Source organism: Suncus etruscus, chromosome 14 (genome assembly GCF_024139225.1).
Source record: "Suncus etruscus isolate mSunEtr1 chromosome 14, mSunEtr1.pri.cur, whole genome shotgun sequence".
In the NCBI taxonomy this organism is placed as follows: Eukaryota; Metazoa; Chordata; class Mammalia; order Eulipotyphla; family Soricidae; genus Suncus; species Suncus etruscus.
The window spans coordinates 84,692,163-84,719,067 of NC_064861.1; the positions used below are offsets into that span (position 1 = coordinate 84,692,163).

The 26,905-nt window shown below is 53.0% G+C and overlaps 1 protein-coding gene across 1 annotated transcript; it reads right to left on the reverse strand.

Annotated features, from left to right (window-relative positions):
- Window positions 1-1,237: 1,237 nt before the first annotated feature.
- PRX (periaxin) lies at window positions 1,238-16,495 on the reverse strand. Its single transcript, XM_049787138.1, has 4 exons — window positions 16,469-16,495; window positions 12,875-13,028; window positions 5,531-5,727; window positions 1,238-5,044 (listed from the first exon to the last, which is right to left on the reverse strand). The coding sequence occupies exons 1-4, from the start codon at window positions 16,493-16,495 to the stop codon at window positions 1,238-1,240; spliced, it is 4,185 nt and encodes a 1,394-aa protein (XP_049643095.1).
- Window positions 16,496-26,905: the final 10,410 nt, after the last annotated feature.

Sequence of the window (26,905 nt, forward strand, 5' to 3'; positions counted from 1 at the left end):
GCACTTGGAGCCACATAAGGGCACAGAGCTGGGTAAGGTGTGGGGGTCACAGCTGCTGTGAGAACGGAGTGCCAAGGCTGAGTGCCAAGGCTGGAATAGGTGAGGTGCTAGCTCCCAAGTGGATGGAAGGCTCAAGAGTCAGACTGGGGTACAGGACCAACAAGCTGGGCTGAGGGAAGTGAGTTCGGGCCAGAGCTTCAGTACATAGACGAGGATCTGGGCTGAGAGCAGTTTGGAGCTCTGGTTGGAAGCTCTGCATGGAAATACTCAACATGGATCCTTCTAGGTCCTGGAGGCTAGTTCCTCCCTGGCCTGGTCCTGCCAGAGCCTGGGCGAGAGTGGGAGAGAAGGGGTGGGAGCCCTGGGTGAGAAGTGACAGGATCAGGGGCCAGGTGGATATACGGGGGTTCAGGGAGCGTGAGGAGAGGAAGAAGTGAAGAATTCAGGAGAGGCTTCGGTGTGATCTTGGAGAGTTCCAGCTGTGGTGAGAAAACAAACCCCACAATATGTGGGGGTCTGGGGGCAGGAACCCCCTGCAGTGGGTGACAAAGAAAAAGCAGATGACACAGGCAGCAAATGAGGGAATGGGCTGATGGGAGAAGGGGACGCACAGCACTCAGGAGTGCTGGTCCCCAATCCACCCAGAAGGACATGTGGAGGTGTCTAGAGGCCCAGGTTGGGAGTGCTGAGACAAAGGACTTAGCTTGGTGGCTGTGAGGGAAGTGAGGCCCAGCACTGACAGGGCTGAGTCCTGAGAAGCAGCCAGGTGTCTGTGGTGCAGATCAGCTGGAGAGGCCCTGGGGTGGGGCTCACGGTGAATAGGGGAGTCAAACCAGTCAGACAGGAAGGAGATGGGCCACAGAGGCGCTCCTAGGGGTGAAAGGGGGCGGCAGGCGCACTGTGGCTCTGCCTTACTGGGGTCCCATGGGGCCTGTTGAAAGGAGGGGCTCCCCAAGACAGGCAGATGCAGCTGCCAGATGCCAGGGAATTTGCAGCCCCTCAGTTTGGGCCTCCCCTGAGTCAGAATAGTGTGGCCCCGGTCCTCCCCACTGACCAGACAAGAGAAAGGACACACGCGGCCACTTCAGGGTTATTTTATTCACACGCCACCTGGGCAAGACACAAGCCTCAGCCCTTGAGGCCCTCTGTGGGTTAGTGCTAGCAACCTCTCACACAAAACAAGGGGCGGTGGTAAAACAGGAGGTGGGGGGGTATGTCTCCTCATGGCCAAAGGACCTCAGATGACCACTGCCTGGGTCCCCTCCATCCTGGTGGAGCTTGGAGTCCCTGATTCTGAGAACCCGACGCTGGGCAGCCTGACCCGGAAGCCACCCTCCTCTTTTTCTCCACTTCGGCCCTTGGGGCTCAGGGACACACGAGGGAAGCGAAATTTGGGGGACTTCTCTCCGCCGGGGGACTTGGAAGGGGAGGCCAGGCCCACCCGAGGCAGGCGGACCCGGACCCGGCCACGGCGTCCTGATGCTCCTTCGCTGCTACCTTCTTCCTCCTCCTCAGGGCTGGGGGAGCCGTCCCTGTCCCTGTCCCCATCCCTGTCCCGTGGGGTAGCCTCATCCTGGCTGAATCCCACTCGGGGCAGCCGCAGCTTCGGGCTCTTGGCCTTCTCACCCTCCTCAGCCCCATCCCTGGCCCGTGCCAGGCCAAACCGTGGCAGCCGCACCTTGAGCTTGTGCCCGGCCTCCCCCTCGCCTTCTGCTACCTGGTACTCGGCGTGGCTGCTCACGCTGGGTGGCGAGAGCTCCACGTCGGGCAGCGAGAGGTGGAAAGTGCGCTCAGCAGATAGAGGCCGGTCCCCAGACCCTTCTGCCCTGACTCCCGACATGGCCATTTTCTGCCTGATCCCACCCTCAGCAGAGGCGCCCTCACCGGCTTGACCCTCTTGGCTCTTCAGGCCCACGTCCAGCTCAAGCTGGGGCAGTGTCACTGCAGGCATCTTGAAGACACCCTCACCCACCAGCAGATCGCCTCCTGTCACCTGAACTTCTGGCTTAGCCACGGCCACCTGGGCCTTGTGGCCAGCCGTGCCACCTGCTGAGGGGACAGCACCATCGACCTGCAGACCCTGGGTCACCTCCCCAAAGCCGGTCAGTTCCACCTGGGGCACAGAGATGCCCAGTGGAGGCATCCTGATCCCGCCCTCTTGGCCCTCAGAGCCAGTCAGCCTCGCTGTGGTCACCTGCAGGCCTGAGACCTGAACCCCACTAATGCCCACTGTCCCTTCGAGTTTTCCTTCCTCCTGGGCCCCCAGCGGCACCAGCTCCACCTCAGGGAACTTGAGCGCCCCCACGGCTGTCCCCGGGGACTCTGCCTTGGCCCCAGGGCTGATCCGTCCACTCAGAGTTTCTGCTTCCTTCCCTCGCACCAAACCAAAGGTGGGCATCTTCAGCTTAGGCATCTTCACCTTCCCCTCCCGGGCCCGGCCTTTGCCTTCCAACTCGGACACCCCACTCACAAGCTCCTCCTCCTCAGCGTCCCGGCCTCGGCCTCCAAACTTGGGCAGGACGAACCTGGGCCCCTTCAACTTGACATCCGCCCCCACCACTGCCTCCCCCTTGCCCGTGGGCAGGTGGGCATCCAGGCCCACACGGGGAATGGAGAGATCAAGGGCGGGCAGCAGACCTGCCTCCCCGGTCCCTTTGGTTTCTGCCTCTGTCCCCACCCAAACCTTGGGCAGGGAGATGGGGAACTTGGAGCCCTTCAGTTTGGAGGCTCGCCTGACCCCTTCGGCCTCGGCCTTGGTCAGCTTGGGCCCCGACAGTCCGAACTTGGGCAGCGAGAACTTGGAGGCTGATTTCACCTTCACCTCCGTCACCTCGAGCTGTCCTTCCTCAACCTCTACTTCAGGCAGCTGGGGAGTGACGAGCTCAACTGTGGGCATCCGAAAGGTGCCTTCCCCCAGCCCCACTGCTATGCCAGCACCCTCTGCCCGCTCCACTTTGCCTACTCCTGCTGCCTGGACCTGCCCCTCCAGGCCAAGGGCACCTGGCAGGTCGAGCTCTACTGAGGGCAATGTGAGAGACGGACCGTCCCCCCGAACCTCAAGACCTGCTGCAGGCTGCAAGCAGGTGCTGGTCACCAACTTCCCCAACACCTCAACCCCTGCCTCGCCCACCTTGCCCCGAGGTGGCGACTTTGCCCTCCCCAGTTTGGGCATTGTCATTTTGGGCATCTTGAAGCTAAATTCCTTCCCCTCTGCCTGCTGGGCCCCGGAAACTTTGAGCTGTACTTCGGGAGCCCCGGGCAGGTGAACTTCAGGCATTTTCGACACTGGCACTTCGGGCAGTCGCATCTCTGGGAGGAGCACCTCAGGCATGGCCACATCAGGCACCTTTGGGAGTTTTATCTCTGGAAGCTTCATCTCGGGAAGTTTCATGTCGGGGACTTTCAACTCGGAAACTTTGGGGAGCTGCAGTTCTGGAAGCTGCTTTTCCGACACGGCCACCTCGGGCATCTTGGGGAGCTTCATCTCAGGGAGTTTCAACTCGGAGACTCTGGGCAGCTGCAGTTCGGGCAGGTGCACGTCTGGTACGGCCACTTCGGGCATCTTGGGCAGCTTCATCTCCGAAACCTTGGGCAGCTGCAGCTCTGGAAGCTGCATGTCGGGCACAGCCATCTCTGGCATCTTCGGGAGCTTCATTTCCGAAACCTTGGGCAGCTGCAGTTCAGGGAGATGCATGTCTGGTATGGTCATCTCAGGTACCTTGGGGAGTTTCATCTCAGGGAGTTTCATCTCAGAGACTTTGGGCAGCTGCAGCTCCGGAAGCTGCATTTCTGACACGGCCATTTCAGGCACCTTGGGAAGCTTCATTTCTGAAACCTTTGGCAGCTGCAGTTCCGGAAGCTGCATCTCTGACACGGCCATCTCGGGCACTTTGGGGAGCTTAATTTCTGGAACCTTAGGTAGCTGCAGATCTGGAAGTTGCATTTCCGACACGGCCATCTCAGGCACCTTGGGAAGCTTCATTTCTGGAACTTTCGGCAGCTGCAGATCAGGGAGATGCACATCTGGAAGGGTCGTCTCAGGCACTTTTGGGAGTTTGATGTCAGGGGCTTTGGGGAGCTTCACCTCAGGACCCCTGGGCAGCTTAACCTCAGGTGCTGAGGCTCCGATGCCAAAGGAGGGCATCTTGAGGCTGGGCAGCTTCAACTTGCTCTCTGCTTCAGGGGCAGCTGGCCGGGGCTCCAGGAGAGAAAGCCCAAAGGTGGGCATTCGGAGTCGGGGCCCCTTCGCTTTGGTCTCAGGGCTGCCCTTGGCTGCTTTGGCTTCAACACCCTCCTTGGCTCGGGCCCCAAAGCGGGGGAAACTGAGGCGAGGCATCTTCAGGGCCACCTCAGGCACCTCTCCTGGGACCTCCACCTCTGCCCCCGGCAAGGCCAGGTCCACACCCACCGATGGCGCTGCCACATCCACAGTGGGCACCACCACCGCTGCTGCTGCTGTGCCTTCCCGGGTTTCCAGGCAGGGAAGTGTGGGCAGAGCGGGTAAGGAGGGCAAGGCGGGCAGCTCCACTTGGGGCACCGGGATCCCTCCGGCCGGAGCTTCCACCGCTGGTACAGAGGGGGTGCCTAACCCCAGGCTGGGCAGGTGGAGGGCAAAGCCAGTGGCTGCCTCTGCGGCTGTGGCCACCTCTGCCCGCTCCTTTGGGGCAAGGACCTGGGCAACACCCACCTCAGCCCCTGGTAGCCGCGGTGCCACCAGCTCCAGCTGGGGGGCTGTGAAAAGGGGCCCCGTCACCACTTCCACCTCCCCTTTAGCCTTCCTAGTTGGGGGGGCAGCGGCCGCCAGTCGGGCTATGTGGGCCTCCTCTGCCACTTCTCGGACTCTCAGCCGTGGTAGCTGAAGGCGCCGGCGAGTCGGGGCAGCTGGGACTGGCCCCTTGGCCGCCTCGGCTCTGAGGCCCCTACGCAGGCGGGAGAACTTGGGGAAGGAGAATTCGACGTCAACGGGCGCCAGGTCGGCAGAGGCCCCCAGGGCCCCCGGCACCAACATCATCTTCTTCTTCACAGGGGACAGACTCTGGATGTTCTGGGGAGAGAGGAAAGAGGCGGGAGGCGGTGGGACAATGGGAGGCCCAGAATGAACCTGCTGGATGGGGTGGGGGTCCCAGAATGGACCTGCTGGGTGGGGTGGGGGGGGTACCCATCCAGAACGGGGCCAGGCTGGGGCTGGGTTGAGCATGGGGTGCAGCCTTTTGCTATGTCACCATTACTGCCCTGGGAAGTGAAGATGATTATTTGGGCTCACACAGTGAGTCAACAGGAGTGGAAGGTCAGATGCTGGGGGCCATCTCCCCCTGGAGGCTGTGGGGCCTGCCCTGGCATGGGTGGGTCCCCCTCCCCAGGGAGGAATTTAGGGGCAGAGAACAGAAGATAGAGAGTGGGATTAGCTTTGGGTTAGTGACAAGACAGAGGGCACAGCATGGCTGGCCACGACGGGAGTGATTGAGGCTCATGGTGTGGAGCCCGAGTCACTGGGGTACTCCAAGGCTGGGGCCGAGCTAAGCACGCGTACCAGCTTGGCCACCTTGGCCCGTGGGCCTTTGATCTCGTAGCCAGCCACGGTCCCAGGCCGCAGCGCCAGGTCCCCGGTGGGCACAGTGCGCTTTAGGCAGAAGGAGACCTTGTAGGGCTCGGCACATTGCAGCAGGCGGAGGGCGTCCTCGTATTTGAAGTTCTCGAAGAACACACGTGCGCTCAGCAGCTGGTCTCCTGTGGGACAAGGTGGAGGTGGGCAGGACTGAGCATTATTTCCAGGTCTCTCCCAGGTCTGGTTCGGCCCAGTTCAGGACCTGATCTGGGAGGCCTGATCAAGTCCTGGCCATCCTATTCCTAAGTGCAGGAAGGAGTCACCAAGATCCACCCTTAAAAAGGAAGCATTCAGAGCCCGGAGAGATAGCACAGCGGCATTTGCCTTGCAAGCAGCCGATCCAGGACCAAAGGTGGTTGGTTCAAATCCTGGTGTCCCATATGGTCCCCCGTGCCTGCCAGGAGCTATTTCTGAGCAGACAGCCAGGAGTAACCCCTGAGCACCGTCGGGTGTGGCCCAAAAACAAAAAGGAAGCATCCAGGAGAGAGAGCATGGAGGTAGGGAATTTGCTTTGCATGCAGAAGGATGGTGGTTCGAATCCCAGCATCCCATAGGGTCCCCGAGCCTGCCAGGGGTGGGGGAGTTTCTGAGCATAGAGCCAGGAGTAATCCCTGAGTGCTGCTAGATGTGATGCCCCCCCCCCAAAAAAAAAAAAGAGAAGGAAGCACTCTAGGGGCTGGAGAGAGCACACATCGGTAGGGTGTTTGCCTTGCATGCAGCTGATCCAGGACAGGTGTGGTGGTTCAAATCCCAGCATCCCATATGGTTCCCCGAGCCTGCCAGGAGCAGTTTCTGAGCTCAGAGCCAGGAGTAATCCCTGAATGCCACTAGGTGTGACCCAAACTCCCCCCAAAAGGAAGTACCCCTATTTATCACCCGAGCTCCACACCAATCATTTATTTTGTTTTGATTTATTTGGGGCCAACATCAGGCGATATTTAATATTCCTAGCTCTGCACTTAGGTATTACTCCTAGAGAGCTCGGGGGATCATATGGGATGCTAGGGATCAAACCTGGGTTGTGTGTGCACAAGGCAAGCTATTACTCGCTGTTCAGGAGCCAAGATCCACTCTTTAAATGGAAGCCCCACCCATCGTATTAGCTCTGCCCCAATAGAAACATGCCCGCTATGCCATGCTCACCACCCTTATCAGTCCTTCTGCATGCCTCACCTGTCAGATACTGATAAAGTAATTTGAAAAAAACTTCCAGAAATTTCTTTTGGATCACACCCGGCAGTGCTCAGGGGTTACTCCTGACTCTATGCTCAGAAATCGCTTCTGGCAGGCACAGGGGGCCATATGGGATACCAGGATTCGAACCACTGTCCTTCTGCATGCAAGACAAATGCCCTTGCCTCCATGCTATCTCTCTGGTCCCTTCTAGAAGTCTCTATTCAAGGTGTTTAGCCCTAGCACAGCCTGTCCCCTGAGAGCCAAAGAAACTTCTGAACTGTGGCAATTTAGTCCACTTTTCATTTGTTGCCTTCATCTGTTTGAACCATGCCATCTGTCAGACCCAACCCTGGAACTTCTGTTTCATCCTCATACCCTCCCACTCTGGAAACACCCCCCCCCCAAAAAAAAAAAAAAAAAAAAAAACAGGTTCCTCCTCAGGCTCCACAGACTCCTGAAAACAGCCCCACACCTCAGGTCCTTGTCTCATGTACAGGCCATACCAGCCACTCTGGGAAGCTCATCCAGATTCATATTTTGGGGAGAGGGGTTTGGGTCACACCCTGTGGCACTTAGGGGTTACTCCTGGCTCTGTGCTCAGAAACGGTTCCTGGCAGGCACGGAGGACCATATGAAATGTCAGGATTCGAACCACTGTCCATCCTGGATTGGCTGTATGCAAGGCAAACACCCTACCACTGTGCTATCTCTCCTGCCCCAGATTCAGTCATTATTATTTTTTTATGTAGCCTTTGGTTCACAATTATTTAAAATCAAAAATTTTGCAAGCAGCTGACCTGAGTTCAATCCTATATGGTCCTCTCAAGCCCCACTAGGAGCATTCTCTAAGCACAGAGCCAGGAGTAAGCCCTGAACACCCCTAAGAGATTCCCCCACAAATATCTCAAATCTGCTGATGCCTCCCAAGGGTCCATCTACAACTCAGCCTGCTCCCCTCCATCTTAACTCATACACTTAATTTCTCTACATCTTATCTTGCTGTCCAACCTCTCATTTTTCACATCCCAACTGTATTTCTGGTCTTCCTCCAAACAAACTCAGACCGTGTTTCCCATTTACAGGATCACCAATTCCAACCTCTGGTCCAGAATCCCACTGGTAGGGATCAGTGGGCCCATTGCATATTTTACATGCAGGAGCTCAGGTTCGAGTCCTGACACCAGATCTTGCAGGGGTGACCCCAAGCACAGGATCAAGTGCAAGGCGGTAGGGTGTGTTTGCCTCCCAATCACTGACAGGTGTGGACCAAAGAAACAAAAACTTGGGCAGTAGGGTGTGTTTGCCTTGTGCATGCTAGCCTAGGACAGACCACGGTTTGATCCCCCCGCGTCCCATATGGTCCCCCAATCCAGGAGCAATTTCTGAGCATATAGCCAGGAGTAACCCCTGAGCGTCACCGGGTGTGGCCTAAAAAAACAAAAACAAAAACAAAAAAAAACTAGGGGACCAGAATGATAGCACAATGGTAGGGCATTTGCCTTTTATGCTGCTGACTCAAGGCAGACCTGGGTTTGATCCCCAGCATCCTATATAGTACCCCGAGCCTGCCAGGAGAGATTTCTGAGTGCAGAGCTAGGAGTAATCCCTGAGCACCACAGTTGGGTGTGGCCCAAAAACAAAAACAGAAACAAAAACTAAAAGGGGGCCAGAGAGATAGTAAGGGGCTTCAGACAATTTCCTTGTGGATAACTTACCAATTCTATCCCTGACACCACACAGAGTTTATTCTGAACACTGCCAGGGGATAATTCTGACACAGAGCCAGGAATAGCCTCTGAGCACAGCTGGATATGGCCCCAACTCCTGCCCCTGCCCCCAATAAAAAATAATCCCTGGAGCTCAGAGCAGTAGCACAGTGGATAGGGTGTTTGCCTTGCATGCAACTGACCTGGATTTGATCCATATGGTCCCACAAGCCTGCCAGGACTAATTTCTTTTTTTTTCTTTTTTTCTTTTTTTGTTTTTTTGGGCCACACCCGGCAGTGTTCAGGGGTCACTCCTGGCTGTCTACTCAGAAATAGCTCCTGGCAGGCTCAGGGGACCATATGGGACACCGGGATTTGAACCAACCACCTTTGGTCCTGGATCGGCTGCTTGCAAGGCAAACACTGCTGTGCTATCTCTTCGGGCCCGGACACAGCTTTTTTTGGTTTGTTTTTGGCCACACCCAGCAGTGCTCAGGGCTTACTCCTGGCTCTACACTCAGGGATCACACCTGATGGGGCTCCCTGGGTCATACGGGGCATCAGAGGGCAAACTTAGGACGACCACGTGCTAGGCAAGTACCCTGCCTCTATACCACCTCCTTGGCCTCTGGACAAATTTTAGGGCCATTCTCTTATCCCACCACATGTTTAATTCTTAAGATTTCTGGGGCCAGGAAGGTGGCGCTATAGGTAAGGTGTCTGCCTTGCAAGCGCTAGCGTAGGACGGACCGTGGTTCGATCCCCCGGTGTCCCATATGGTCCCCCCAAGCCAGGGGCGATTTCTGAGTGCATAGCCAGGAGTAACCCCTGAGTGTCAAACAGGTGTGGCCCAAAAAAAAAAAAAAAAGATTTCTCCTTTAAAATATATATTTTTTTGGTTTTGTTTTTGGGTCACACCTGGTGTTCAGGGGTTACTCCTGGCTATGCACTCAGAAGTTGCTCCTGACTCGGGGATGCCAGGAATCAAACCAGAGTCTGTCTGGGATTGGTCACATGCAAGGCAAATGTCCTATCACTGTGTTCTCTCTCAAGCCCCCTAAATCTGTTATTTAGTAGTACTAGTGTTGTGTATGTAAATATTTTGGGGGATTACTATGTTGCTCACCCTAATCTGATTAGGTGATTGTGCCCTACCCTAGGGTGTGACCTGGCATTCTGCCCCCACCCTAGGGTAGGACCTGATTCTGCTTCCACCATTGGTTGGTATCTGATCCCACCATTGGGTGGGACCTGACTCTGGACTATAAGAGCAAGGGTCTGTGGAAGGCGAGGGCTTTTGCTGGCTGGAACTGAATCTGAGTCTTTGGACTTCAGTTTTGTCCATCCAAATAAAGCAAATATTTCCACGAGCCTGATTGTCTGCGAGCTGTTTACCCGCCGTTTCACCTCAGAACCGTGGGCTAGACAGGGTGGCAGACGCGTGCTCCGAGCTGGAAGAAAAGGGCCTCATTCTCCATCCCTCCATCAGTCAACCTCTTCAGGGGCTGACTTGCAACAACTAGTAGTCACTCTGCCATCCTTGCTGCTCCCCCAAGCATCAAACTCCATCTTGGGGCATTTGCACAGACAGTTCCCTCTGCCTGGAATATGCTTTCAGATAGCCACATGACTGGTTCAGGCCTTTCCAACTCAGGTTCAATCCCTGGCATCTCAGATGATCCCCCAAGCCTGCCAGGAATATTTCTTAGTGCAGAGCCAGGTGGCGCCCCTGAGCACTGCTGGGTTTGGCCCCAAAACAACAACAACAAAAATGCAGTTTCCCAATCTCTGGCCATAAAACAGCCTAAAGATATGCATGTACTCACGCACCTCAGCTAGGAAGTGTGCCCCCATTCAGGCAAGATACGCCACAAAGTGCACCCCTAAGATGAATGTGTAAGCACCCCAACCTGATGTTCTCTATATTCAGGGTTCAGGAACTACAACCAGGGCTTTTAACTCCGGTCATTGCAGATGTTGCAATGAAAAGAAAAGGCAAGGAACATAGTATTTGAAGGGAAAAAAGGACCAGGAGATTGCTCCAATATTTGTTTTGGTTTTGGTTTTGAGGCCACACCCGGAGGCGCTAGGGGTTACTCCTGGCTTTGCGCTCAGGCTCAGAAATCGCTCCTGGCAGGCTCAGGGTAGCATATAGGATGCCGGGAATCTAACCTGGGTCCATCCTGGGTCAGCCTCATGCAAGGCAAACGTCCTACTGCTGTACTACCTACTTCTCTGGCCCCAGGAGATTTCTCCGAGAGCTGGAAACGCTACGGAACATGCCTGTGCCTGCATTCTGTCATCAGTGCCATATGGACCCGGTGTACAGTTGGGAACAATTCTGGGAGTACACCCCAAAGCTTAAGAGTGGCCCCAAAACAAAACATAAACTGGCTTCATGGGCCAGAGCAATAGTATGTAGAAGGGCACTTGCCTGCATTCTGCTGACCTGGGTTTGATCCTGGCATCCTAAATGGTCCCCCAAGTCCCATCAGGAATTATCTCTGAGTACAGAGCCAAAAGTAAGCCCTGAGCACAGCTGGGTGTGACCCAAGGAAACAAAAAAAAAAAAGATACAGCTTCTGTCCTGGCAACTATAGCTCATGTTACTGCCTTAATTTTCCATGTGTTTTACCTTTTTTCCCTACTCTGTAGTGCCTTGGATTGAACCTGGGCACTGCTTTAAATTTGAGCTACTTCCCAACACTTAGATATGCCCCTTCCCATGTAGACTCTGAAGGTGAATAATATCTGATTTAGTTACTGCTCAAGTCCAAGCATCTTTAATTATGTCTGGAAAATCAAAATATTTTTTTGGGGGGTGTTGGGTCACACCTGGTGGCACTCAGGGGTTACTCCTGTTTCTGCACTCAGAAATCGCTCCTCCAGGGGCCGGGCGGTGGCGCTGGAGGTAAGGTGCCTGCCTTGCCTGCGCTAGCCTAGGACGGACCACGGTTCGATCCCCCGGCGTCCCATATGGTCCCCCAAGAAGCCAGGAGCAACTTCTGAGCGCATAGCCAGGAGTAACCCCTGAGCGTCACAGGGTGTGGCCCCCCCCAAAAAAAAAAAAACCAAAAAAAAAAAAAAAAAAAGAAATCGCTCCTGGCAAGCTCAGGGGACTATATGGGATGCCAGGAATCGAACTGGGGTTCATCTGTGTTGGTGCATGCAAGGCAAACACCCTACCACTGTGCTATCTCTCCAGTCACTTTTTAATTTTTTTTTGGTTTTTGGGGCCACAACCAGTGATGCTTGGGTTACTCCTGGCTCTCTGCTCAGAAGCTGTTCCTGGCAAACTTGGGGAACCATATGGGATGCCAAGAATCTAAATGGGGGGGCCGGAGAGATAGCATGGAGGTAAAGCGTTTGCCTCTTATGCAGAAGGTCATCGGTTCAAATCCCGGCGTCCCATATGGTCCCCTGTGCTTGCCAGGAGCGACTTCTGAGCGTGGAGCCAGGAGTAACCCCTGAGCACTGCCGGGTGAGACCCAAAAACCAAAAAATAAATAAATAAATAAATAATAAAAAATAAAAAAGAGGGGCCGGAGAGATAGCATGGAGGTAAGGTGTTTGCCTTTCATGCAGAAGGTCATCGGTTCGAATCCCGGCGTCCCATATGGTCCCCTGTGCCTGCCAGGAGCAATTTCTGAGCATGGAGCCAGGAGTAACCCCTGAGCACTGCCGGGTGTGACCCAAAAACCACAAAAAAAAAAAAAAAAAAAAAAAAAGAATCTAAATGGGGTTCGTCCTGTGTTGGCCACATGCAAGGCAAACACCCTACCACTGTGCTATCTCTCCAGCCACATTTTTGTTTTTTTAATGCTGGGAAAGGGCCACATCTGGCCATGCTCAGGGGTTACTTTTGGTGCTGCATTCAGGAATCTCTCCTGGAGGTACAGGGTACCCTAGTAGGGTGCCAGTGACTGAACATGATGGGTCAGCCTCATGCCAGGCAAGCATCCTACCTGCTATGCTACCTCTCCAGCCCCCAAGAAGTACAAGATGTTTAACAGATGTAGCCTAAATAAATAAATCATATCAACCTCAATCTCCTCCCCACTCCCAACAAAAATAACTAATATTTATGTAGTGCTCACCACATGCCTCTTTGCTACTCAGCTAAGTGTTTTTCAAATCCTGACTCATTGAATCCACATAATAAGCCAGATGAGGTAAGTACTAACATTATTCCCATTTTGGAGATGAGAAAACAGAGGCAGGGAAAGATTCTCAACACAGATCTAGGATTGAAACCACGACAGTGAACCTCAAGAGCCTGCTCTGAGCAAACACAAACTCTCCCAGCCTCTAGCCAGCCTCCTCTCTGTGGCCAGCTATTCCGGGGACCCCAGTCGATGCCTCCAGACACCCACTGAGCCTGGCCCACCTTCCTGCAGACTGAGGCTTCGGGCCGCAGGCGAGTCCTCGCGTAGTTCTCGGACGAAGATTCCCTCCTTGCCGCCCTCTACGTTGATGCCGCTGACCCCGGTGTGTGCCTCGGTCTCCACGATGATCTCCACCAACTCGGTCCGCCTCAGCTCCTGCCAAGAGACACCAGGGTTAGTGCCTTAGGGTGCTGGAGCAAAACTTTGCCCCAGGTCACCAGAGCCCTTAAAAGCTGCTGTTAAGGGCGAAAGAGATAACATAGCAGGGAGGGCATTTGCCTTATACATGACTTACCCAGGTTCGATCCCCTGCATCCCGTATCGCCCCGAGACTGCCAGGAGTGATTTGAGTGCAGAGCCAGGAGTAACTTCTGAGCACCGCCCGGTTGCTCCCAAAACTAAAAACCTCTTTTTTTTTTTTGGTTTGGTCCATCCTGGGTAGGCAGCATGCAATGCAAATGCCCTACCGCTGTGCTATCACTCCAGCCCTAAAAAGCTGCTCTTAAACAGATCCACAGAGTGTCTGGAGCTGGGCCTGACCCCTTGAGGGTCATTAGAGTCTATATACTCTGGCATCTCCTTTCTGAGCATGAGATTCAACTATTTTGATGCCTCGATGGGGAGGTGTGGAACTAGAACAGAAGTGCATGGCGGCCAAGTGGAGAGCCTGATTTTTCTTTTGTTTGTTTTTGGTTTTGTTTTTGTTTTGGGGCCACATCCAGTGACACTCAAGGGTTACTCCTGGCTATGCTCAGAAATCGCTTCTGGCTTGGGGGACCATATGGGACGCTGAAGGATCAAACTGCGGTCTGTCTTAGGTTAGCCATGTGCAAGGCAAACGCCCTACTGCTTGTGCCACCGCTCTAGCCCCAGGGAGCCTGGTTTTGGACTGACAGATGAGCCAGGTGGTAAGTAAGGCAGGGCTGTGCTTCTAGGGTTGTGGCCTGATGTTAGGGGCAGGCAGGGAAAGTGCAATGGGAGGAGCCTGGACTGCCAAGGGGTGGGATTTGCTATTAAGGGCGGAGCTTGTTGAGGGCTGGGCCAATCATTGCAGCCTAAAAATCTCAGACCAGAAGAGGTGGGATTACTCAGCAGGTATAAAAGGCTGCCAAAGGGGCTGGAGCAGTGGCGCAAGTGGTAAGGCCTTTGTCTTGCATGTGCTGACCTAACAGGGACCGCAGTTTGATCCCCTGGCTTCCCATATGGTCCCCCTAGCCAGGAGCAATTTCTGATTGCATAGCCAGGAGTAACCCCTGAGCATCACTAAGTGTGGCCCCCCAAAAAACAAACAAAAACGCTGCCAAAGGTCCACAAGTGTAGCCCCAAGAACCATAATTCAAAGGAGTGAGCCTCACAACCAACTGCGTGCGCCACTACACACCCCCCCAACAAATGTGAGGCAGGCAGTGGAAGGGAAGAGAAGGAGGTGGGACCCCCTACTCCAAAGGCCGAGTTTATGGTCCAGAGAGAGTACACACAGGCTGTAGGGCACTGGCCTTATATGCAGCCTAGCCAGGTTATATCTGGCACCACATATAGTTTCCCAAGCACTGCTAGGGGTCACTCCTAAGCAAAGCTGGCTAGCTCCTGAGTACTTCCTGGTGTGTCTCCCAAATCCCCCAAATTACAATAGGAACTGAGTGATAGTACAGCAAGGAAAGTGCTTGCTTCATGGACAAGCCAGGTTCCATCTGTGGTATGGCAGAGGGCCCCCTGAGCCCAACCACTGAGCACAGCCAAGTGTGGGACCCTCCCCACACAAAAATAGGCAAGTTAGAGGTGTGGGAGGCACTTTTATAACAAGCTCCAGAGTGCAGAAGGAATCCTGGGAAAGGATTGGAGGAGGAGGAGTGCAATAGCCGGAATGCCTACAAGACTGTACTCTATTGTGAACTTGACCCCAAGGCCTGCAGAACATCCAGGGGTGAGGGGAATCCAGAGAAAGGGATGCGTGGGTAAGAAGTGGCATTTATGTTATTTATTGTAATGGCACCAGCAGTGCCCTGGGGACTCTCCCCCATACTCTCTAGCAACCCCCTTCACTGTTTTGGGGAGAACTAACTGCTCCCAGTAGAGGAGTCACAGGGGATGGAGAGATGGTACAGTGCTAGGGCTCTTGCCTTGCACATGGCCAACCCGGCTTCGATCCCTGCACCACATATGGTCCCCTCAGTGATTCCTGAGCAGAGTCTGGAATAAACCCTGAGTACCACTGGGTGGGCCCAAAACCAAACAAACAAAAATAAATAATTTGTCCAAGACAAGTAAAATGACAGCAAAATGACTGGCTGGGACTCACCCTTAGGTGTAGATGCCAAAGCCCAAAAGCCATCCTGTAGATAGTAACCCTCCTGGCACCCTCCCACCTCCCTCAGCCTCTCTTATTCTTTACAAGCACATTCACTCTGGACTTGGCATCTGGCAGACCAGGCCTAGGCCAGCACCAAAGGCAAACATTCTAGGAGGATGCCCAGATAGCCAAGAGGTGCCCATTATGGGGCAGCAAAGTAGGACATGTTGGCCCCACAAATGCTGACATTCGTCTTGCACACAGTCAAACAGGGTTTGATTCCTAGCACCCTCAATGGTTCCTTGAGCAACTCCAAGAAAGATCCCTGAGTGCAAAGCATTGCCAGATGTGGCACCAAAACCAAACAAAAGATAAAGTGGTAGAGTTGACTTGTGAATCCATGGGTCCAAAATCCATGTTCTTTTTTTTTGTTTGTTTGTTTTTGTTTTTGGGTCTCACCCGGCAGTGCTCAGGGGTTATTCCTGGCTCCATGCTCAGAAATTGCTCCTGGCAAGCACAGGGGACCATATGGGACGCCGGGATTCGAACCGATGACCTTCTGCATGAAAGGCAAACGCCTTACCTTCATGCTATCTCTCCGGCCCCAAAATCCATGTTCTTAAAGATTCTGTTTTTCTGGGCCAGAGCAAAAACACAGTGGGCAGAACATTTGTCTTACATGCAGCCTACCCAGGTTCCATCCCAGTATCCCAGATGTTTGTGGTACCATTAAGAAAAACAGAATCTTTTTGTTTTGGTTTGGTTTGGCTTTAGATTTTAGGCCTCATCCAGTGGTGCTCAGGAATTACTCCTGGCTCTGTACTCAGAAATTACTCCTGGCAGGCTTGGGGGACCAAATGGGATGCAGATAATTGAACCAGGGTTGGCCATGTGCAAGGCAAATGCCCTGCCTGTTGTGCTATTGCTCTGGCTTTTTAATTCTTTTCAACCAAGAAAATTTAGTATTAAATTTGATTGTGCTTTGAGGATTGTGCTCCTAATAGAGCACAGGAGACTAAGCAGTGCTGGAAATAGAACCTGGAGCCTTCCACACCCACAGCATGAGCTCAGGCCATAACCACCTCTGCAGCCCCAATACTGACCCATAAAATAGGCTTAGTACCTGCTGGCAAGTCACCCTAGTGGTCCCAACCACCAATAGGCCCCTACATCAATGATGACAACAACAAATAGGCCCATCTCTGCTGCTATTTCACAGATAGGGAGACTGAGGCACAGAGAACCCCAAAACTTTCTCTTGCTCCAGCCCCCGTGAGTGCTCCCTGCAGGCCCAGTGGATGCTCACCTCTGCGCTCCGACTCCTCGCCTCCATGGTGCTTCTGGCAGTACCCTGGGTCTTTTAGTCAGCTTCCTCTCTGGCTTCTGTTGCAGAACCCACTTCAGCTCTGCATGGACCTGCTGCCTCTGAGCCTGTGGAGTGGGGGACAGGGAGGGACCTGAGCTGGGGAGCAGGGGAACAGGCCGGGCTTGATGCTTTCAGATTAGTAAAAGAAGGGAAGGGCCAGAGCAATAACAATAGCACAGCGGTAGGGTGTTTGCCTTGCACAATCGACTTGGGACAACCAGGATTTGATCCCCGACATCCCATATGATTCCCCAAGCCTGCCAGGAGTGATTTCTGAGCACAGAGCCAGGAGTAACCCCTAAGTGCCACTGAGTGTGGCCTCAAACCCCCCAAATAAGGAGGAAAGGAGTCCCCCCCTCAGTCCTGCTGTCTTCTCACCGCTGCCTGGACACAAGCACCCCTTTCTGCCTGGAGCCCAGACTGGGATGCTGCACTGTCTTCTATGAGGTACTTGTCTTTCCTCGGGGGTCTTGCTGCCTGCCAGAGAGATCAGAGCAAGAGGCTTGGAGTAGGGAAAGACATGAGGCTTGCAGTGCTCACACGAAGTGTTCACCTCGGGGTCACCTCCAGCATCGTGGGTCTCCTGGGTGCAGGGGTCTGAGAAGAGGCAGGGGAGCATTCTCACCAGATGCTGCCTCTCCCACACCCCAGAACGTTGCTGAATGCCTGATCTGTCCCATGTCTATACCCTCTCCCCGGAGTGCAGGGTCAGGGGTAAAGTGATAGTACAGTGGGTAGAATATTTGCCTTGCATAGGGCTAACCTGGGTTCAAGCCACCAGCACTCCATACGGTCTCCAAGCTTTGCCAGGAGTGATTCCTGAGAGCAGAGCTAGGAGTAAGCCCTGAGCACAGCCAGATGTGACCCAAAATCAACAAAAAGAGAAAAGAGACACAGATGGGGCCAGAGAGATAGCATGGAGGTAAGGTATCTACTCTGCATGCAGAAGGACAGTGGTTCAAATCCCGGCAACCCACATGGTACCCTGAGCCTCCAGGGGCGATTTCTGAGGATGGAGCCAGGAGTAACCCCTGAGCGCTGCCAGGTGTGACCCAAAAAACCAAAAAAACAAAGAGAGAGAGAGAGAGAGAGAGAGAGAGAGAGAGAGAGAGAGAGAGAGAGGACAGAGACTCCCCCCCATGGGCAGAGCTCCTGTGCCCACTCCAGATGATCACAGTTTTGCTTTATTCACTCTAAAGTGAATAAAGGCCAAGAGATATGACAATGGGAAGGTTCTTGCCTTGCACACAATTGGCCTTGGGATTTTTGTTTGTTTGTTTATTTTGGGGGGCACAACTAGCAATGTTCAGGGGTTACTCCTGGCTCTGTACTTAGGGATCTTTCCTGGCAGGCTCAGGGGACTACATGGGGTGGGGTATTAGGGATCAAATTCTGATTGATCACATGCAAGGCAAGCACCCTTCCCACTATACTATTTCTCTGACCCAGATTTGGTCCCTGTTATCTTTTGTTTTGAGGGAGGGCCACACTCAGCAATGCTTTGGGATTACTCCTGGCTCTGCACTCAGAAATCACTCCTGGAGGTGGTCAAGAGATCATATGGGATGCTGGGGATCATACCCGGGTCATCCACGAACTATTACTCCCTATGGCCCAGGAGCGCTCTTGAGTAAATCCAGAACAATCTGGGTGGGGCTTCGATACCCCATCCTCACTCCAATAGTTAGGACCAAGCTGAGGACTTCAGTCAATCCCTCACTATTCTGGGCCTCAGTTTCCTCTTCTCTAGACTGAGGAAAATGGTCACCAGCAACAGAGCTGTCAGGTGAGGAGACTCAGTGAGTCAGCAATGTGGAAGTGCCTGGCATGTGATGGGCAGTGCCAGTCACGCCTGGTGCTGCTTGTGCACATCTGTTGTATCAGGGATCAAACTCAGGTTGGCCATGTACAAGGGTAGTGCCCTGTACCCTGTTTAGGCCCTTTTTAAGCACTTGTCATTTCACTGTTTTCCAGGGTACATGGTATTGGGAGCCCATCCCAATTGCAATATCCAATCCCATGGTGCTCAGGCGTTACACCATGCTGGGTGGGTGTTCTGGGGCTCACTCTTGGCAGTGCTCTGGAGAGCATGCAATGCTGGGGGTGGAATCCTGTTCTCTTTCCCACAAAGTCCGTGCTCAGCCCTTAGGCTGGCTCTCCAGTTACCTAAAGCACTTGCTATCATTGTGGCTAAGAACTTCCTGAGGTCATGACCTTGGATGAAGTGTCCCATCATGTGCCTGAACACCCCTAGGAGGTCAGGCTCATCATGGCCCCCATTCCTGGGTCTGGGATATGGCAAGTCACTTACTATGGTCATGAGGGTTACCCAGTGACTTGAGCTTTTTCTTTGTGTTTGTTTGTTTGGTTTGGTTTGGGACCCACATCCAGCAACACTCAGGACTTAACCTGGCTCTGCATCCAGAAATCACTCCAGGCAGTCTCAGAGGACCATATGGGATGCTAGGGATTGAACCCGAGTAGGTCCTGGGCAAGGCAAACACCCTCCCAGATGTGCTATCACTCCAGCTTCCATTTTTTGCCTTTGCCATTTTTTTTTCTTAAGGGAGAAACAACACCTGGTGATGTTCAGGGCTTACTCCTGGCCAGTTGGGGGACCATATATGGTGCTGAGATTGAATTCATGATGCTTGCATGATAGTCTAGTGCCCTACTTGCTGTAATATTGCTCCAGCTTCTGGGACTTAATAGAAAGTTCCAGTCCTGGCTAAGTATCTAGCTAATTCTAAGTGATCAAAGGGGGTAGCAGGCACAGTTGCTCTTTTGTCCACCTCTCCCCAGGGCCAGAGCAATAGTTCAGAAGACAGAGAGCTTGCCTTGCACATAGCCGACCCAGGTTCCATCCCAGGCATCCCATATGGTCCTTTGAGCACCAGGAGTAATTCCTGAGGGCAGAGCCATGACTAACTTCTCAGCATTGCTCATAGGGTGTGGTCCAAAAACAAAACAAAACAAAACCTGCAATCAAAAAAATCTTTACTTCCTACCTTTGCAGAAACAAGCTCTTTAGAACAAGAGACCAGTTAGGGGCTGGATTGATGGCACAGTGGTAAGGCGTTTGCCTTGCATGTGGCCAACACAGGAGGGACTCTGGTTTGAATCCCGTATGGTCCCCAGAACCTGCCAGGAGCTACTTTTGAGCACAGAGCCAGCCAGGAGTAACCCCTGAGTACTGCCAGGTGTGACCCAAAAACAAACAAAGTACCAGTCAAAATGACAAAGGGGTCAGAGAGATAGGACAGTAGGAAAGCACCTGCCTTGCACAATGTCAACCCAGGCTCAATGCCTTACACCCCATATGGTCCCCCACAGCTTGTCAGGACTGATCCCTGAGCACTGAGCATAGTAGTGCATAGCCCCCAAACAAAAACAAATAAAAGACCTGGGGATTCACCATCCCTTCTGGGGAGATGGGGATGAAGCTGCCTTTGCCCATTGCACCCCCCCACTCCCAGCCCCCACCTGGCATGCCAGCCCGCCCCCACCCAGGAAAGGTCAGCGCTCATAGGCACATTCCCTCGGACAATGGCTGTCTGCTTGCCCGCTGGCATTCCGCTCCTGCCCACCCGGCCAGGCCACACAATGGCCTTTCATAGCCCACCACTGAGCAGGAGACAGGACACAGGGACCCCCTTAGTATTCCCACAACACCCACACCCAAGCTGGCTCCCCCAAAGCTGAGCCTTATGCTTGCATCTCCAGGCCTTGCACCCCATCCTTGAAGTGGTGGCTATTATGAGGAGACAAACTGAGGCTCAGAAAGGGGAGATCGTGAAACCAAGATATGACACAGCAGGTGGGACTGTTGCCTTGCATGCAGACAACCTGAGTTCAAATTCTCTTACCACATATGTTCCCTAAGTTCCCCAAGAGTCATCCCTGAGGGCCCGGAGAGATAGCACGGCGGTGTTTGCCTTGCAAGCAGCCGATTCAGGACCAAAGGTGGTTGGTTCGAATCCGGGTGTCCCATATGGTCTCCCGTGCCTGCCAGGAGCTATTTCTGAGCAGACAGCCAGGAGTAACCCCTGAGCACTGCTGGGTGTGACCCAAAAACCAAAAAAAAAAAAAAAAGAGTCATCCCTGAGTGCAGAGCCAGGAGTAAAGCCTGTGCATGGCCTGGTGTGAAAGAAAGGAAGGAAGAAAGGAAGAAAGAAAGGAAGGAAGAAGGAAGGAAGGAAGGAAGGAAGGAAGGAAGGAAGGAAGGAAGGAAGGAAGGAAGGAAGGAAGGAAGGAAGGAAGAAGGAAAGGAAGGAAGGAAGGAAGGAAGGAAGAAGGAAGGAAAGGAAGGAAGGAAGGAAGGAAGGAAGGAAGGAAGGAAGGAAGGAAGGAAGGAAGGAAGGAAGGAAGGAAGGAAGGGAGGGAGGGAAGGAGGGAGGGAGGGAGGGAGGGAGGGAGGGAGGGAAGGAAGGAGGGAGGGAGGGAGGGAAGGGAGGGGAGGGAAGGAAGGGAAGGAAGAGAAGGGTGTACTCCGGGGTTAACTTCATGATGCATTCTATTTTGGTGCATGGATTCTAGGGGTACTCACAGATAGGCAGCACCACTTGAGGTAGACAGGAGGCTCTAAGGATGCCCAAGCTGACCTTTTTTGATGATGATGAGAATTGGTTTGGGGGCCCCACCCAGAGATGCTCAGAGCTACTCCTGACTTAGTGCTCTGGTCCAAGAGTAGCTTAACCCAGTAGGGTGAAGAGGAAGGGTTGTGTAGGGACAAAGGCAGGACTCGAACCTGGTGTGAGAGGCCAGGCCTGCTTGCAGAACACAACTTCCCGATGTCAGAATGGGGAGAGGGTACTTATAGGAGGTAGGGAGCTGGAGGGGAGGGTCCCTTGAACCCTGAGCTCCAGAATCCAGAATCCTGGGGCATCCAGGGTCACCTAGAGGATGGCACACACAGCTCAGAGGGTGGGAGAGAGAGGGCCCTCTCCTTCCTCATGGCTGCTGGGCCCTGGGCCAGCTTGGTTATATTTAGTCCAACTGTGCCTGCTGGAGCTACACACTGGCTTCTGGGTGGGGTGAGGGCAGCCTCGGAAGGAAACTCACCCCAGCCCGGGCACTCTCTGTACCCAGCTCTGCCCATCCTACTGCCAGGTGAAAGAAGGCTCTCAGAGGGTCGCCTGATCTCAGAAGGTCTCGAGGATCTTTAGAATTTTCCACATCATCCCATTTTTGAGCATTTTTTCTACACACAGACTCTCTTCTCTCCCCTCCCCCTTGGGAATCTCCTGACTGACTACTTGGGGGTGTGCTTCCTCTCTTTTACTTTATGGGGTTCCTTTCTTCACTCAACTTGCCCTCTCCCACTCAACTTCTCTCTCTCTTCCTTTTTTTTTGGGGGGGATGTTTTGGGGCCATGCCCAGCGATGCTCTGGCCCTGCCCTCTGGGGGGCTCTGGGGATTTGATCTGGGTTAGACTCACGCAAGGCAAATGCCTTCCTTGCTATATTATTGATCCAGCCTTTAGTTCCTATTTCCTAAATAAAATCATTTTGTACCCTACAAATTCTCCGAGCACCTCTTTGGAGGAAGGAATAGCTTCAATGTCCAGTTATATCACACCTTTGCTGTCCAGAATAACCAGGCCAGGGTCTGCTTTTGGAGTTCTGGGTCTCTTCTACTGGCCTGGCGGTGCATTTGGGCAGCCTCTTCCCCCAGGGCAGTTTCCAACCTAGGGACACCCCCCCCAAGCTACCTCACCCCCTCCATCAGTGACCCAGACCCCTTAGGAGTCAGCCTGACCTACCCTGAATCCTGACATCTCACAGGCATCTGGCTGGGCATAGTGGGATCAAGTGTGGGAACTGTGACCTCAGCCGACCTTCTTCCTCTACCCCAGCCCTAAGTTTGGGCATCATATAGTAGCTCTGAGACTCAGTTTCTCCACCTGTACAATGGAGACTATGCCCAGCGGACAGTGTTTAAGTTGTGCCTGTTTACTTCCACAATCATCGGATCTCACAAACCACTCTTTGCTCCCCAAGAGAGCCCCGTTTTTCTCCTCAAGTCAAAGAGGAACTTTTTTTTTTTTAATGTTACCACACTCGGCTGTACTTAGGGGTCGCCCCTCACTCTGCACTCTGGAATTACTCCAGGCAGTGTCTGCGAGATCATCTGGGATGCCAGGGATTGAACCCGGGTCAGCAGCATGCGAGGCAAATGCCCTCTCCGCTGTACTATCACTCCTGCCTGATGAGAAACTTTTATTTTTATTTTGGGTGCAGACAAAATCTGATTCAAGGCCCATGCCCTCCCTCCCATCAACAGGGCATCTTATCCAGAGATTCCCACAAGGCCAACTCCACCCCAGGCTTCAGCCCCTAGCTCCTTAGAAGCAAGCAACTTAGGGCCTGGAATGATAGCACAGCGGTAGGGCATTTGCCTTACATGTAGCTGACCCAGGAAGGACCCGGGTCCGATTCCTGGCATCCCATATAGTCCCCCTCGAGCCTGCCAGGAGTGATTTCTGAGCTCAAAGCCAGGAGTAACCCCTGAGCGCAACTAGGTATGGCCCCAAAACAAAACAAAAAAGCAGCAATGTTTCCTCTCGTTCTCAGCCCTGAGTGGGGGCCCTTCCTTTATCTGCCCATTTCAAAGAAGGGCAAGAAAGAGGCCCAGGAAGAAAAGGGTCTTAGCTTCAGCTGCACAGCCAGCAGGCAGGCGTTGGTCTGGAACCCAGGCTCAGCCTCCAAAGCCAGTGCCTGTAACTCCTCTACCCTGCTACCTAACTCCGGGGCACCCCTCTTTGGCCCCAGAATGTGATTCCCAATTCCAGACTAGCCAAGGGTAGCTGGCTGGGTCTTACCTCTGCGCCTCTGGACAGCTCCGGAGCTCCTGGTCTCTCTGCAGAGTCCAGCCCCAGGCAGGGGGGGAAAAGGATTGAGGGGGAGGGGGAGACCCCAGCCATTGGCTGCCGACCCATGACATCACGAGGGGCAGGGTGGTGGGGGAACAAACATCCCCTCTCACAGGGGAATCCCCGCCGGGGGCTGGACACTGGTCACCGCTGGACTACAGAGCTGGGAATGAACACGCACTGCCCCAGAGAATCAACTCCTCTCGTCCCTTCTCCCCAGTGGATCACAGGTTCGAGTCGCAGCTGAGCCATTTTCTGAGCAAATCCCAGCATCTTTGGGGTGTGAGGGGAGATGGTCTCCAAATAATAAGGATTTATCTCCTGGAGTTCGGGGGATGAGGAGAGGCAAGAATTCCACAAGCGGGGCTGGAGAGATAGCAAGGAGGTAAAGGTATTTATTTGCCTTCCATGCAGAAGGATGATGGTTCGAATCCTGGCATCCCATATGGTCCCCCAAGCCTGCCAGGAGCAATTTCTGAGCGTAGAGCCAGGAGTAACCCCTGAGCGCTGCCAGGTGTGACTCCCCCCCCCAAAAAAAAAAAACCAAAAAAGAAATTTCACAAGCTTTTCTAAGTTTCCACACATAGCCAGTGCCCCTTGTATATTTTTGTTTGATTTCAAGGTCACACTCGACAAATTTTTTGTTTGTTTCTGGGCCACATCCAATGGTGCTCAGGGGTTTCTCCTGGCTCTGTACTCAGAAATCATTCCTGGCAGGCTTGGGGGACCATATGAGATGCTGGGGATCGAACCCAGGTCAGCTATATGCAAAACAAATGCCTTCTCCACTGCCCCTACATTGTATTTTATTTGCACAAACTAAGTATCCCAACTAGACCTGCTGTGGTAAGTGTCTGCAGACGTGGGCACTGGGAAGCCCCATTATTGAATGAGTTTCCATTTGAGGGGGACACCTGCACGTGCTAAATACTGTCCAAGTACCCACAATTTTTCTTCTAAGCCCACATTTAAGAAGAAGCCAGTTCTCAGGGGATGCCAGGCACCGAGTCTGATTCCCAATACCTCACAGTCCTCGAAGTACCTCTGGATAGAGTCCAGGTGGCCCCTAGAACTACCATCTGGGAATAAAATGCTCAGGAGGTTTTATTTGTTTGATTTGACTTTGAGGCGATATCCAGTGGTGTTCAGAGGTTACTCCTGGCTCTGCACTCAGAAATCACTTTTGGCAGGGACCAGAGGGATAGCATGGAGGTAAGGCATTTGCCTTGCATGCAGAAGGATGGTGGTTTGAATCCCGGCATCCCATATGGTCCCCCAAGCCTGCTGGGGGCAAGTTCTGAGCGTAGAGTCAGGAGTAACCCCTGAGCACTGCCAGGTGTGGCCCAAAAACCAAAAACCAAAATAAAAAGGCCCAAGTCCTTCTGATCGAGGCCCAAAAAAGAAAAAAAAAAATGAAATCACTCTTGGCGGGCTCAGGGGACCATATGGATGCCAAGGATTGAACCTGGGTCAGTCACATGCAAGGCAAATGCCCTTATCATTGTGCTATAGTTCAGGCCACCAGAGGTAATTTCTGAGTACAAAGCCATGACTGACCCCTGAGCACCACCAGGCATAACCTAAAACTAAAAACTGAATAAATAAAAGATTGATCAAGGACCAGAGCAATAGGAAATCAGGGAGGGTGTTTGTCTTGCTTGCGGTTGACCAGGGCTCAATCCCCAGCACCCCAGCATTCCATATAGCCACCCTCCCCTAGCATTACCAAGATGCCAGGTGTGACCTCCCCAAAAATAAAAAAACACAAACAGGCAGATTCTGACCTTTTCTTTTTTTTTTTTTTTTTTTTTTTTTTTGGTGTTGGGGGGAGTTTGGGACACACCTGACAGTGCTAAAGCTTCCTTCTGGCTCTGTGCTCAGGTACCACTTCTGATCAGACAGTGCAGTGCCAGGATTAAACGTGGGTCAGCCGCATGCCAGGCAAATGCCCTCGCCACTGTACTATATATAGCTCTGGACGAATGATGCCAAATTTTTACTATGTAGTAAGGTGTCAGGAGCATTGCCTTCCTCAACTGTCTCCCAATTTGTGGGTTCTCCCTCAGAGACCCCAAAGTACCCCTCTACCACCTTTGTTCGATAGAGCAAAGGCATGCAAAGGCACCCAAGCCTTTAGAGAGTAGCTCTGGAATTTACTTCTCTCTTTCTTTCTTTTTGTTTTTGTTCTTGTTTTTGGGTCACACCCGGCAGTGCTCAGGGGTTACTCCTGGCTCTGTGCTCAGAAATCTCTCTTGGCAGGCTTGGGGGACCATATGGGATGCCAGGATTTGAACCACCGTCCTTCTGCATGAAAGGCAAAAGCCCTACCTCCATGCCATCTCTCTGGCCCCTCAGCCCAGAATCTTGGTTGTTGTTTTTTGTTTGTTTTTTTTTTACTTTTTTTTTTTTTTGGTTTTTCAGGCCACACCCATTTGATGCTCAGAGGTTACTCTTGGCTAAGCACTCAGAAATTGGCCCTGGCTTGGGGGGACCATATGGGACGCCGGGGGATCGAACCTCTGTCCTTTCTTGGCTAGCACTTGCAAGGCAGACACCTTACCTCTAGCGCCACCTCGCCGGCCCCTCTTTTTTACTTTTTTTTGGGGGGGGGTCACACCCAGCAGCACTCAGGGGTCACTCCTCGATCTACACTCAGAAATTGCCCCTGGCAGGCACTGGGGGACCAAATGGGATGCCAGGATTTGAACCACTGTCCTTATGGACGCAAGGCAAATGCCTTACCTTCATGCTCCAGCCCCTCTTTTTTACTTTTTAATTGTTGGGCCATATCCAGTAAGGGTCAGATTCCCACCCCCCAGTTCTGCACTCAGGAATTACTCCTGGTAGTGCTCAGGGAACCATATCGGATGCTGAGGATTAAACCTGGATTGGCTGTGTACAAGGTAAGTGTCCTGCCCACTGTGCTATCACTCTGCCCCATCACAGTTTTGTTTTGGTTTTGGGGCCACACATGGTGGTGCTCAGGGCTTACTCCTGGCTTACCTCTGCACTCAGGGGACCACATGTGGAGCCGGGGATTAAAGCCGGTTCAGCCAAGTACAACAAGAGCCCTGCACTACCCACTGTACTATTTTTCAGGCCCCTGTGGACTGTTTCATTTTCAAGTAACACATGACTCAGTGCTTGGGGAACCAGGCGGTGTTGAGGACGGACCCCAGAGCTCTTGTATGTGAAAAGTGCTTGCTCTGTTCTGGGATTCATTGTCATGGTCCTGGTGAATGTTTATTGAGTGAATAAATAAATTGAATGCAGGGCCAGAGAGATAGCACAGCGGTGGAGCGTTTGCCTTGCACATAGCCAATCCAGGATAGACAGTGGTTCGAACCCCAGCATCCCATATGGTCCCACGTGCCTGCCAGGAGCAATTTCTGAGCACAGAGCCAGGAATAACCCCTGAGCACTTCCAGGTATGACTCAAGACCCAAAAAAATATAAATAAACTGAAGACATCTATGGAGAGAGACAGAGAGAGAAAGAGAAGAGAG